Source organism: Cetorhinus maximus, chromosome 20 (genome assembly GCF_964194155.1).
Source record: "Cetorhinus maximus chromosome 20, sCetMax3.hap1.1, whole genome shotgun sequence".
NCBI classification, from domain to species: domain Eukaryota; kingdom Metazoa; phylum Chordata; class Chondrichthyes; order Lamniformes; family Cetorhinidae; genus Cetorhinus; species Cetorhinus maximus.
This window is the reverse complement of record NC_135898.1, coordinates 2,439,086-2,452,664: the sequence shown is the minus strand read 5'-3', so window position 1 is coordinate 2,452,664 and position 13,579 is coordinate 2,439,086. Positions and strand designations below refer to the sequence as shown.

Genomic DNA, 13,579 nt, shown 5'->3' with positions numbered 1-13,579 from the left:
TTCCTCAAAAGACAACCTGCCCATTCCAGATATTAGTCAAGTAAACCTCTGAACTGTTTCCAATGCATTTACATCTTTCCTTAATGAAGAAGACCAATACTGTACTCAGTACTCCAGATATGGTCTCACCAATATCCTGTTTAACTGAAGCATAACCTCTCTACTTTTGTATTCAATTCCCTCACAATAAACGATAACATTCTATTAGCATTCTATAATGCCCTGCTATAGCGTCTTTAATAATAGCTTCTAACATTTTCCCTGTGACAGATGTTAAGCTAGCTGGCCTGGACTGCTTTCTGTCTTCTCCCCTTTTTGAATAAAGGAGTTACATTTGCTATTTTCCAAACTAATAGAACCTTCCCCGAATCCAGGGAATTTTGGAAAATTAAAACCAATGCATCAACTATCTCAGTGGCCACTTCTATTAATAGCCTAGGATGAAGTCAGTCAAGACCTGGGGACTTGTCAGCCTGCAGCTCCAACAATTTGCAAAGTATCAGTTACCTGGTGTACAAAGAACAAAGAACAAAGAAAAGTACAGCACAGGAACAGGCCCTTGGGCCCTCCAAGCCTGCGCCGATCATATTGCCCGTCAACTAAAACATTTTGCACTTCCGGGGTCCATATCCCTCTATTCCCATCCTACTCATGTATTTGTCAAGCTGCCTCTTAAACACCACTATCGTACCTGCTTTCACCACCTCCTCTGGCAGCAAATTCCAGACACTCACTACCCTCTGCATAAAAAACTTGCACCGCACATCACCTTTATAGTTTTCTCCTCTCACCTTAAATCTATGTCCCCTAGTAATTGACTCTTCCACCCTGGGAAAAAGCTTCTGACTGTCTACTCTGTCCCTGCCACTCATAATTTTGTAAACTTCTATCAAGTCGCCCCTCAATCTCCGTCGCTCTAATTTAATGTGTAATTTGTAATTTTCTTGAGTTCCTCCCTCCCTTCCAGTTGCTGATTTACAGTTATTTCAGGGATGTCACTTGTATCCTCTATAGTAAAGACTGATGCAAAATACCTGTTCAGTTAATCTGCCATCTCCTTATTTTCCATTATTAATTCCCCAGACTCACTTTCTATAGGACCAACGCTCACATTGTTAACCTTTTTCTTTTTGAAATTTCTATAGAAACTCTTATTATCTGGTTTAATATTACTACCTAGCTTTCTCTTACTCTAATTTTTCCCTCCTCATTAATCTTTTAGTCATTCTTTGCTGTTTTTTTAAATTTTGTCCAATCTTCTGACCTGCCACCCACCTTTGATCATTTATATACTTTTTCTGTAAGTTTTTTTTATTCATTCATGGGATGTGGGTGTCGCTGGCTAGGCCAGCATTTTTTTTGCCCATCCTACCCTTGAGAAGGTGGTGGTGAGCTGGTCCTATCTTTAACTTTTTTAGATAAACAAGGATGGTGGGTCCTCCCCTTGGAATTTTTCTTTCACATTGGAATGTATCTATTCTGTGTATCTTGAAATATCCCCTGAAATGTCTGCCAGTGCATCTCCATTGACCTATCCCTTAACCTAATTTGCCAAATCACCTTAGCTAGCTCTGATTTCATGCCCTCATAATTGCCCTTATTTAAGTTTAAAATACCAGTCTTAGGCCACTCTTCTCTCCCTCCAACTGAATGTAAAATTCATTCATATTATGATCGTTGTTACCTAGGAGCGCCTTCACCATGAGGTCATTAATTAATCCTACCTCGTTGCACAGTACCAGCTCTAGTATCACCTAGCTGGCTCCAGGCATCCTCTTCTAAGAAACTATCCCAAAACTATTCTTTGAACTCCTCATCTGAGCTACCCTTGCCCATGTGATTTTTCTTCTGAATGTAGATTGAACTCTCCCAGGATTATCACTGTACCTTTCTGACAAGCTCCTATTATTTCTTCCTTTATACCCCGTCCTACCATGTGGTTACTGTTAGGGGGTCTGTAAACCACTCCCACAAGTGACTTTATCATTTCTCATCTCTATCCACCTGCTTCTATATCCTGGTTTTCTGATCTTAGATCTTCAATCTCTAGTGTGCTAACACCATCATTAATTAACAGAGCTACCCCTCCACCTTTTCCTAGCTTCCTGTCCTTCCTAAATATCATATACCCTTCAATATTAAGGTTCTGATCTATGTCATCCTGCAGCCATGTCTCCATAATGGCTATCAGATTGTACTTATTTATTTTTATTTGCGCTATCAGTTCATCTGTTTTGTTTTGAATGCTACGTTGCATTCAGATACCGAGCCTTTAGTGTTGTCATTTCATGATTTTGTTGTAACCCCTAGCCTGATCTGCCAATTTACTCTTAGGTTTGTACTCCCTGTCCCTTCCTGTCATGGTCTGTTTATCATTTCCCATATTAATACCTTTCTCTCTTGCCTTGTCTCCACTCATTTACCACATATTCCCAAATTTGATCCCTTGCCCACACTATTTTGTTTAAAACCCTCTCTACTTCCCTAGTTCTGCGGCTCACTAGATCACTGGTCCCAACACGGTTCATGTGTAGACCATCCCAACAGTACAGCACCCACTTTCCCCAGTACTGGCGCTGGTGCCCCACGAACTGGAACCCATTTCTGCCACACCAGCCTTTGAGTCATGCATTCAATCTTATTTTCCCGATGCCAGTTTGGACGTGGCTCAGGTAATAATCCAGAGATTATTACCTTTGAGGGTCTGCTTCTTAATTTGGTGCCAAGCTCCTCCTCCTCCAGCCCTGAGCATTTGTCCTGAGCCCTGGTACCGGGCAGGCAATGCAACCACCTGGACTCTCGCCCTTTGCTGCAGGGAACAGCACCAATCCTCCTCACTATACTGTACCACCACAGCTTCCCTTTTTGCTCCCCCCACAATGGAAGAGAGGTAGAGAAGTGGACAGAATTAGGCCGGATATTCCATAGTTCAGGCCCGCAGGTGAAGACATGGGCACAACTGGGGGGCGGGATGAAGGAAATCAGGGATGCTCCAGGGCAAAGTTAGAGACATACAGGTTATTTCAGAGAGCTACTTCTGTTACCTCCTCCAGTTCTACAACACTCAGTGAACTGCACCTCTTTGCTGAGACTGATGCCAGTCCCCTCCTCCCCTCTTTCCATCTCAGTCCCACAGCAAATGATCAACAACCTGCAAACTCAGGACTTGAATTGAGTTCACAATCAGGTCAGTTTGACCTTCAAGAGCCAATCACTGCTGTCGTTTGTTTTCCCACCTCGTGAAATGGCTATTTTTGGCACAAAGTCTCTATTATGACAAGCTTATATTTTCCCAGTTGACAAAACAGAGCCAAGTGTTACTCTTGCCCGATAACAAACAGCAAGGATTGAGGTACAGCCGCAGCTTAAATGAGGCAGAGAAATATTTTCAAAGTGCATGCGTCTGACGTGTACAGAACAGCTAAGGAGATTGTGCTCCACTCCAAGCCCTGGTGCAGCCACTTATTCACAAGTCTCTCAAGCCCAAGCAAGCAGGGCTTTTATTTGATGCCGAACTTCGCCTTGCCCCCTTAATGCCTCGACCAGATTTATAGACGACCTTCCACCCTTTGAAGGATTGAGAAGCATTTCTGTTTTTAACATTATTAATTCTTTTTTTTTTTGCTATGAGGGGGCTCGGGAGGGATTCTGACAAGCTCTGTTCCACAGAACTGGCTTTGGGCCCATCACTTTCCCATTGCTTAATTAAATTAAGGCTGTGGCCTGTGAAACAGCTCGAGTCAGGCTGTTCAAACCTTTCCCTTCAGTGAGTGCCAGCAAAAGAAATAAATCCAGTGTGTGAGCAATGGGCCATTGCTCATCATCAAGCTGTGTGACTGTTTGATGGCCTGGGGCTCTGACCAGGCTTTCAGTTTCTCTGGTCTGATCAGTTTTACTTGCTTCTGGCATCCTACAAAGTACAAACCATAGCAGTCTCAAAAATTTTTTGAGGGATATGTTGATAAAGCTGCTAAAATTGTATCGAACAGAGGTCTAGAGTACAAAAGTAAGGAATTTATGCTCAGCCTTTAGAAATCACTGCGAGGCCTCAGTTACAATGTTGTGCCTAACTGTAAACACCAAACTTTAGAAATGTCAAGGCCTTGGTGAAGGTGGCAGAGGAGATTTACTGGACTGGTCCCAGGGGTGAGGGTCTTCAGTTATTCGGGGAGACTAGAGAAGCTGGGGTTGTTCTCCTCAAAGCACAGAAAGCTAAAGGAGAGATCTCAGAGGGTTGTAAGGCTGGAAGAGTCTATAGAGATCAAAAGGGGTGAGACCCGTGGAAGGACTTGAACTGTGATATGGAACGGTGATCTGCCGAGCCTGAAAGCTGATATCAGATCATTGCTAGTCATCAGTGATTAAAGTTTTAATGAACTTCATCTGTTGTCTGATCCAGTCAGGTTGATGGAAAATCAATGCAAAGCAGCAAAGGGGAGAGAAAAATTATGGAGTCGAGTGTATCAGCTGCTAATGCTTCAGCCAGTGATCAATGGCTGCCTGTGATCAAACATTAAAGTGGCGAGCAGGTTTGTCTTATCAAAGTTCTTGAGTGATTTGCAGTATCACAAATCAATCAGCAGACATCCTGTTCTGAAAGGCTCCAGTAACATTTACAGAGCAGCTGTCAGAATGGAGGAAACGAGCTGCCATGCCAAGAATTGGAGTGAACGGAACATCTGAAATACGCTTTGTGCAAGGGCACTTCATCGCTCGAGCTTCTAGCCAGCTGCCCTTTTTACCAAGTTTGTTACAAACACTCCTGACCTGGCCCACCATTCCTGAGTTGAAGACTCTTTTTCTGCCGTGCACCGTGGGACTGAAGAAAATAAATCCAGTGATAAATAAAAGCCAGAGGGGGCAAGAGCAAAGAGACAGGATGGGGTGGACAGCTCTCTCAAAGAGCTGGCACAGACACGACGCCTGAGGCTGAGTTCCCTCCTTCCGTCCTGTATGATTCCATGATTCGAATCCTTTTCTGTTCCCAGGAGATGGCTGGCGTTATATGTCAGTAGGTCATCAGTTGTGGGAGATTGAGGGGTGATCTTCTCAAGGTGCTTAAGATGTTAAAAGGGGGAATCTCTTCCTAGTTTTCTATATGCCAGGGGGAGCGTGACCCTGGTTCAAGAACCTACTATAATCTGCAATAGCCTGTTTTGCAGTTGGTGCTCCGTGTGCTGAAGTGGATAAGAATCCGTGGAAAATCATTCACCTGAAGGGGGCGATTTCCCAGGTTCACAATTCATGGAAACCTATCTTTTTCAGGAAGCTGAGGCTGGGACTTGGGATTTTCCATCCACTAAAGGTGGAAATGCCGGTGCTTACCTAATGTGCAGACAAAGGTCAAGAGTCAGGCTAAATCAGGCCAGCACAGACCTGTTCATATCATCAGTGGTCATCTCTACAGCCATCAAGGTCTCATTCCTGTAAAGGTTAACCTCTGTCTGACTATAGTGCAAAGGGATTGCAGGTGGGGTCATGATGTAACTGAATGGTTGAACAGGCTTGAGGAGATGATGGAGAAGCTGGGCTTGTTCAGACAAGACTGAAAAAGAGATTTAATAAAGGTGTTTAAAATCATGATGGATAATGAAACTGCTTCCTCTTTTAAACAGCAAGCACAGAGTTAATGGGCTGAATGGCCTCCTTCTATGCTCAACTCTTCTATGATTCTCCAATCCAGTCCAATGCAAGATGAAGGGAGTGCTATGCTGTTGGAGGTGCCATCTTTGGAATACATGTTAAACCCATTTTCCCTCTCAAATCCCATGTACATGAATTCAAAGATCAGGAGCATTCTCCCCAGTGTCCTGGTCAATATTCATGCCTCAAGCAGAAAGAGATTTTGCTGGCTGTTTAACTCACTTGTTGTCTGTGGGATCTTGCTGTGCATACATTTGGCTGCCGTATTTCCTCGATTACAGCAGACACTACACTGTAAAGTATTTCATTGGCTGTAGAGTGTTTTGTGACATTGGGATGTGATAGATTTGCATGTAGAAGAACAATTGTTCTTTCTCACTCACACCTGCCCACATGACCACTTGTCAGTACCATGCACCCTGAAAAATATAGTTCACCCAACCTGTGTAGTACATTTGAGTAAATTAATCTGGCTGGGGTACATCCCCCCAGCATGGGCCAAGCACCAGGAGTTGTGTTCAATCTCCCCCACCCCCTAACCCTGCCTCACGGGTTAGTGTCAGCGAGAAAAGTACTTGTGCTGTGAAGTCCGGTTCTGGCGCTGATCCTTGGCGGTCAGGTTGCCCCAGGGCATCCGCTAGCTGAAAACTCAACACCCTTTTCCCCCATCTCCTCTTCCTTCTTTTATGCTCGATTAGCTGAAGACGCGAAACTATAACACCACAGAGAAGTGCTTCAAGGGGTTCCTGGGATGCAAACCATAGAAGGCAATGAATGCCGATGGATGATTTATTTTGTGCTCCTAATCTTTTTACTGAGTCATCGCTCAGACGCTTCCTGGTGACAGATCTTAATAATAATGACCCCTGGAGCAAGTTATGGTATCAGCTATAGAGATATTTATCAAAGTGTCAATCCAAGTAAATGAAATACCACAAGCAATAATGTTACATGTTTAAGGCAGCAATCGGTTACTAAATGCGATTTGCTCTGTCTCCTGTCTATTTTTTTGGAAGGCTGCACTGTGGACTCCTCTTATGATTTATTGAGACAGAAACCGAGACCCATCTTTTTCTGCCCTTTCCTGCTCTGTTCCACACAAACTAAGACTTACATTTATGCAGTGTCTTTCACAACCTCAGGACGCTGCAGTATTTCACAACCAATGAAGTACTTTTTAAGTGTTATAATGTAGGGAATGCAGCAGCCAAATAGCTTACAAGTAAAGCCCCACAAACAGCAAGGGGATAATGACTAGATCAACAGTTTGTTAGTGATGTCAGGAGAGGGATAAATATTGAGCAGGATGCTGAGGGGAACTGTTATGCTTTTCTTTGTGAAATAGTCCTGTAGATGTTTTAGGCTCTTTTGAAGGCACACAGGACTGGTTTAACATCTCGTCTGCAACACAGAATCTTCAACAATGCAGTAGCCCCTGCATGGGATTTGAACCCACTATCCTCTGATTTAGAGGCAAGAGTCTACCCACTGACCCACAGCTGCCATCTGAATGTTGCCCCCAGCAATGTCCTGATCAGCGAATAGTCAGAGTGCAGGACCCCGACACACCCACGGAATCTCCCGTCATCTCTCTTCCATCCAATAACATATCAGCTGTTGGTCCCGAGGGAGTGCTGCACTGCCTGAGGGACCGTCTTTTAGATGAGACATCAACCAGTCTTCCCTCTCAGCTCGACATAAAAGTTCCTGCTGCCCTCCTGGAAGAAAGAGAAGCAAGAGGTCCTGGCCAAGATACAACCAGCAGGAAACATTCATCGTCCATGCTGTTTGTGGTGCCTTGCTAAACACAAATTAGCTCACACATTTTCCTACAGTCTGGAAGTGACTGTTCTTCAAAAACACTTAACTGGCTGTGAAGTCTCATTGGAAAATATTGAGGCTGTGAAGCATGCTTTCAAAATGTGGCGTTACTTATTACAAATGGTATATCTGCATGCACTTCTTTTAATTGTGCCACTTTTATAATGATGATTTTATATGTAAACGTGTCACACTGCAATCATGCTCTCCTGCCAGTAGCGGGGCATGGTGCCTCACTTGTGCATCCTACAGCTCCCGGGTTTCTATGCCTCTTCTCCAACCAATTCTGCTTCCAAAATTGCTGCGAGTTTTACTATTTAATAACAAATAAAATCAACATTGGACAGGCTTGGGCAGTTTTCTCTCGATAAGAGAAGACTGAGGGCGACCTGATTGAGGGCTTTAAAATATGCAAGAGTTCAAAAGATTAGAGGTAGAAAAGATGTTTCCACTTGTGGGGGAGACTGGAGGCCATAAATAAAAGATAGTCACTAATAATCCAATCAGGAATTCAGGAGAAACTTGTTTATCCAGTGAGTGCTCACTACCACAGGGAGTCTCGTCCGGGTGAAACTCATCAATGCATTTAAGAGAAGCTAGATAAACATATGAGGTGGAATGGAATAGAAGGATACATTGATCAGATGAGATGAAAGAGGTTGGGATGAGGCTTGAATGGAGTATTAAAACACCAGCATGGACCAGATTGGCCGAATGGCCTGTTTCTCTGCTGTCAATTCTATGTACATCAGAGTATTATACAAAAATAAGGACAGAGTGTCTCACTTCATGGAGACTGGATTACATCTGTACATCTAGGCTCAGTTATGTCCCACGATCTCTGACCTGACTTCACCTGATGGCTATACTTGGCTTCAGTTGTCAGAGTGTAATGCTGTGGGAGGCCATTCAGGAAAGTAAGGTTTGAATGTTCATGCAGATTGGCAGATGGTTTCACATGGTTCTAATCTCTGATTCTCTGAGAGGAGACTAATTTCCCGTTTCACCATTTCCTCCATGTGAGAAAATTAAAAGCACTCTATTGGTGGGAAAACTTATGAGGAAAGAATGAGTCTGGAACTTGCTCCTGAAACAAATAGCCTTCATAACTCATTCGCCTATTTAAAAAAAAACATGCCTGTTCATCTTTCACTGATGAGTTATTTGTATTTAGTAAGTCAAGTGATTCTCATTTTTCAGAGCTTCGAACTTCATATTGAGCAATAAATCAGCTACAATTGCAGCGTCTTCCAACTAGCTTTAAGGGATGAGGCCTAATTGGGAATGGTCAATGGCCAACTCCCAGGAGGTAGGCAAGCAATATATCACCAAGGATATATTGGCCTTGGAGGGAGTGCAGAATGATACTGGGACAAAAAGGTTATGAGGCTACTACTTCCTTAGATTCAGAAGGTGGGGAATGTTATCTGCAAACATCTGTTTGTTGCAGTGAGTTGTGTAAAATGATAAAGAAATTCAAGGGGTAAAAACTATTTCCTCAGCGCAGAGGGCAGAAAGTCCAGAACAAGGGAACATAACCCCAAAATTAGATCTAGTCTGTTCGGGGATGATGTCAGGAAACACTCAAAGGATAGTGAAAACTGGGAACTCTCTCCCCACAACCGTACCCACGCACCCCCCCCAAACAAAAACCTGTGGATGCTATAAGTCAACTGGGGCTTTAAAGACTCAAATGAATAGATTTTTGTTACCTAAGGGTATCTTGAAACATGGAGCAAAGGTGGGTAAAGGCAGTTGAGGTACAGATCAACCATGACCTGACTGAATGGTGAAGCAGGCTTGAGGGGCTGAATGGCCTCATCCTGTCCCTATGCAGGGTTTAGTACTCAGAGAGATGCCAGACACATTTTAACCTCTGAGTGGGGTTGGGTGACAATGGGACCAGTATGGTAGAAAGTGTGGTCATGTAAGAAAGATATGAAAGTCTGGATATCAAAGAGAGATGGAAAGGTATCTTCAGAATAGCAGCTGCTAGAAACAGGTTCACAATAAGTGTCCAAAATATGTGTACAATCAATGATGCAGGTGGAGTAACCTTTAGTGAAAGAGGATGAAATCAAAGAAAGGTGGGGCCAATACTTTAACTGGCTCTGAATGAAGAAAAGCCGAGAATAAAGAGAAGGTGGAGCTGCAAATCAAGGAGTGGCTTCTAGTGACCTGGAAGAAATCTCGACAGTACAATAAGGAATGAGAAAGAGGCAAAGGAAAGGGACTGGCTGAGATCCATGAAGGGCAGTTCAGATTCGTGCCTGGAGGAAGCACCACTGATACCTTTTTTTGTTTTGAGACACATGCTGGAGAAATATTGGGAAGCCCAGTGCAACACAAGGATTGTATTCATCGCCCCAGAGAAGGGTTATGACCGGGTGCCTATGGAGGAAGTCTGGAGATATGTTATAATTCATGGAGTCCCCTATTACAGGATAGGTACAAGGAGTGCCAGACAAGAGTAAGAAGCGGTGGCAGTGGGGAGAGGGAGACTTTCAAAGTTGGATTGCACCATAGATTGACACCGAGCCCCTTCCTCTTCCTGATTGCCATAGATGTTCTAACTTAGCAAGTGAGATGGAAATGTCATGGTCAATGATGTTTGCAGATAACCTTGAGCTCTGTGGTAGGGATGATGAGAACATGATTGAGTATTTGGAGAACTGGAGAAAAACACTGGAAGACGGGGATGTATGAAGATCAGTAGACCAAAGACCCAATTTATGGACTGTTAGGTTGAGCCCGGAGAAGAGGATCAGAGTAAAGGTGTGAAGATTACAGGTGAAGACTTGAAGAAAGTGGGGAGTTTCAGGTAGCTGAGGTCAGTGGCGGCAGAAGATGAAAGTGTGAGAATGGAAATTAAGAAACAGATTCATTCTAGTTGGGGTAATTGGAAGAAGTGCAGTGGAGTGTTATGTGATCAAGAAGTATTGTTGACACTGACAGGAAGAATCTACAAGACAGATGTGAGACCGGCCTTGTTATATAATGCAGAATATTGGACAACATCAAGAATGGATATGAATAAGTTATGGATGCTGAGATGGATATGTGGAATTTTTTTAAATTCATTCATGGGATGTGGGCTTCACTGGCTGGGCCCAGCATTTATTGCCCATTCCTAGTTGCCCTTGAGAAGGTGGCGGTGAGCTGCCTTCTTGAACCGCTGCAGTCCATGTGGTGTAAGTACACCCACAGGGAGGGAGTTCCAGGATTTTGACCCAGTGACAGTGAAGGAACAGCGAAATATTTCCAAGTCAGTGACAGGAAAGGACAGGATCAGGAACCAGTACATCAGGGAGTCAGTGAAGATTATGGAAGCATCAAAGAAAGTCATGAAAAAGAGATTGAAATGGTAGAGTTATCTGTTTGGAGAGAGAGGAAATGTAGTGAAACGAGTGCTGGAGATGGAACTGCCAGGAAGAAGGAGAAGAGAAGGGCCAAAGATCAGGCAGAAGGATGCGATGGCAAGAGAGTTAAATGCAGTGGGATTGGAAGAAAAATGGTGACTGACAGGTTAGGATGGAGAAGGATGATCAACCAGCATTGTGGCAATTCAAGTAAAATGGGAGAAGCCAAAAGGAGAAGAAGATGATAGGAAGTGTTGCACCCTGAGGATACCTTCCATCCTCAAGGAGCAGGTTCAGCATCCACGTCTCAGCTTCCTATTAACCTTTCACACTCTTAATTTTAGATCAACCTGAATTCACTGTTCGGGGACTAAGGAACAGACTTCAATAGGAGAGTTAGGGTACGAGAGGGATGGGGAAGGGGAGGGAGAGGCTGGAGGGGGAGGGGAATAGGATTGGAGTAGCTGAGAAGAGGAGGCGGGAGGGGAGGAGGAATAGGGCCAAGAATGAGGGGAAGGGGAGGCGGAATAGAATTGGAGTGGGGGGGAAGGGAAGCAGGAAGCTGGAGACGGAATAGGATTGCAGTGGAGGGTAAGGGAGGGGGTAGTTGAGTCTCTATTCCAAGCTATGTTTTGTTTGTTTCTGTTTCTGATGAAGTGTTTTTAAGCCTCCGTGAATGTGTTCCAAATAATCTGTCATCACTGGCAGGCGCCCGTTGTAAATTCTATTAGTTAGGGATATTTGACATCAAACCCATTGTAAGCTTGTCATGAAAAATACTGTTTACAATAGATTGTGGCAGGACTGCTGTCTGCACTGGGAGCTGACGACTAAACAATAAGCAGATGCAATATGAAGTATTTCTATTCTCCACGTCAGCATTTAGGCAAATTATGGGCCTCACAGTTCTTGAGGATGAATAAAGAGTGCTATGAGACCCACTTTTTAATTTGAAAACATAACAGAACATTTTAGAAGACAGTATTCTGTATCAGTCCTAGCTGAGTGGGAAGAACTGTCAGGTCGACGTCAGCAGTCCCACTCCACAGGCTTCAGCACATAATCCAGGCCGACACTCATGTCAGTGCTTGTTTCCTGCTGACTGCTTGAATGGACAAAATTTTCCAAGAAGGAGACCACACCTATATTAGGCAGTCACACAGAAAATGGCGGTGAGGGGAAAACCTCTGCTCACCTTTGTAACTATAATAGGGGGCAATATTTGTTAAATCTCCAGTTTCACAAGTGCCACAGGGGATAGTTACATCATAAAAATATAGACACCTTTCAACTCTCTAATCTAAATTGCTGTGAGCCATTTAAAATGGAAACTGCCTATGTAAACATCACCCTATAACTAAATCTTCCAGCCTGTGGTCTCTCCTCAGTCTCTACCACAGTCACTCTTACAATCCGACCAACCCTGCTCCCTAAGTTGTTCCAAGTTTTACGCTTTGCCTCTCAATAATCTCATCATTTTGAAAATTAAGCACAGGATGTCTGAATCCCGCTTGGTGGATGAATATTGTCTTAGTTGAATTCTCCGCCCTTTGCCCTTTAACCCTGCCTCACATGCCTATGAAACTTGGCACTAGTGCTCCATGGGTAAGCTCACTGAAAGTCAACACACCAATAATTAAACAGAGGGGACAGAGGGGAGAGAATATTTTTGTTTGAGTGCCTTGGCGATTGTTTTTGCTTTGTTATGGTTGCTGTCAGAAAGGGTGAGTTGGTGCTTGTGAAAATTGATCTTCAGGTACCCACACTCAATCATGACAACTTCTACTCATGGGAGGTGGAGGGAAAGTGGTGGTGAAGAGGGTGCAGGTGGATTAATGTGAGTGGGAAGGGTTGTGGGATGGATGACACTGTTCATGCTACAGCTTTAGATTGCGAGGATGGGTGAGGGACTTACTTCTCCGGTGATGTGTCCCGCCTTGCCAGTATGCCCATTGACTGGGTTCTGATCAAAGAGTAAAGTAGCTTCTCAGTGTCTTGTGCTAGAAAGGAATAGAAACAGTGAAGGGAATCACAAAGCCAAATGAAAAGCCAAGAATCAGGAACAGAACCTAGATATCTCCATTGTTTCGATCTCTCCTTTCAATGCAAGGTGGGATTCTGTGTCCCTCTGAATTTATTCCAGACTTGGAACTCCATTGTTTCTGGCTTAATCCCTGTGCAGATCAGAAGATACAAAACCCATGCCTCCTATTGCGTAATCAGTTCCCAATTGGAATGAGTCTGGAAGTCACCAGAAGGTTCTGGAACCTTTCCTAATGTTTTGAGTGTAAGACAGCAGCAGCAGCTATTTGTGCATGGCAGGATCCCACAATTGGCATTGCGACGATATCTAGATCACCCTTTTAGTTGAAACAGATCTCCTCCTCCTCCTCTTCACATAGTGCAGTGGGATTTTTCACATCACCAAATGGGGCAGACTGAGCCTCATCTCTCCTAGCAGATCAATCCCTCAGGGCACGAAGATACTCAGAGATCTGAGAATGATGACCTCGTTCGGAGCAGGGGCTGGATTTTAGGGGGCACCGAATTCCCTGCACCCCCCACCCCCGCCCCCACCCTTCTCCCAGGACAGGTACAGCACGGGGTTAGATACAGAGTAAAGCTCCCTCTACACTGTCCCCATCAAACACTCCCAGGACAGGTACAGCACGGGGTTAGATACAGAGTAAAGCTCCCTCTACACTGTCCCCATCAAATACTCCCAGGACAGGTACAGCAGGGGGTTAGATACAGAG

At 44.1% G+C, this 13,579-nt stretch overlaps 1 protein-coding gene across 1 annotated transcript in view; it reads right to left on the bottom strand.

Moving 5' to 3' along the window:
- LOC144694617 (calcium-activated potassium channel subunit alpha-1-like) overlaps window positions 1–13,579 on the bottom strand; it is a 110,142-nt gene that overhangs the window by 40,402 nt on the left and 56,161 nt on the right. The window contains exon 17 of the mRNA XM_078565217.1: window positions 5,377–5,545. Within this exon, the coding sequence (XP_078421343.1) occupies window positions 5,377–5,545 (169 nt within the window). The remainder of the gene's footprint in view (window positions 1–5,376; window positions 5,546–13,579) is intronic.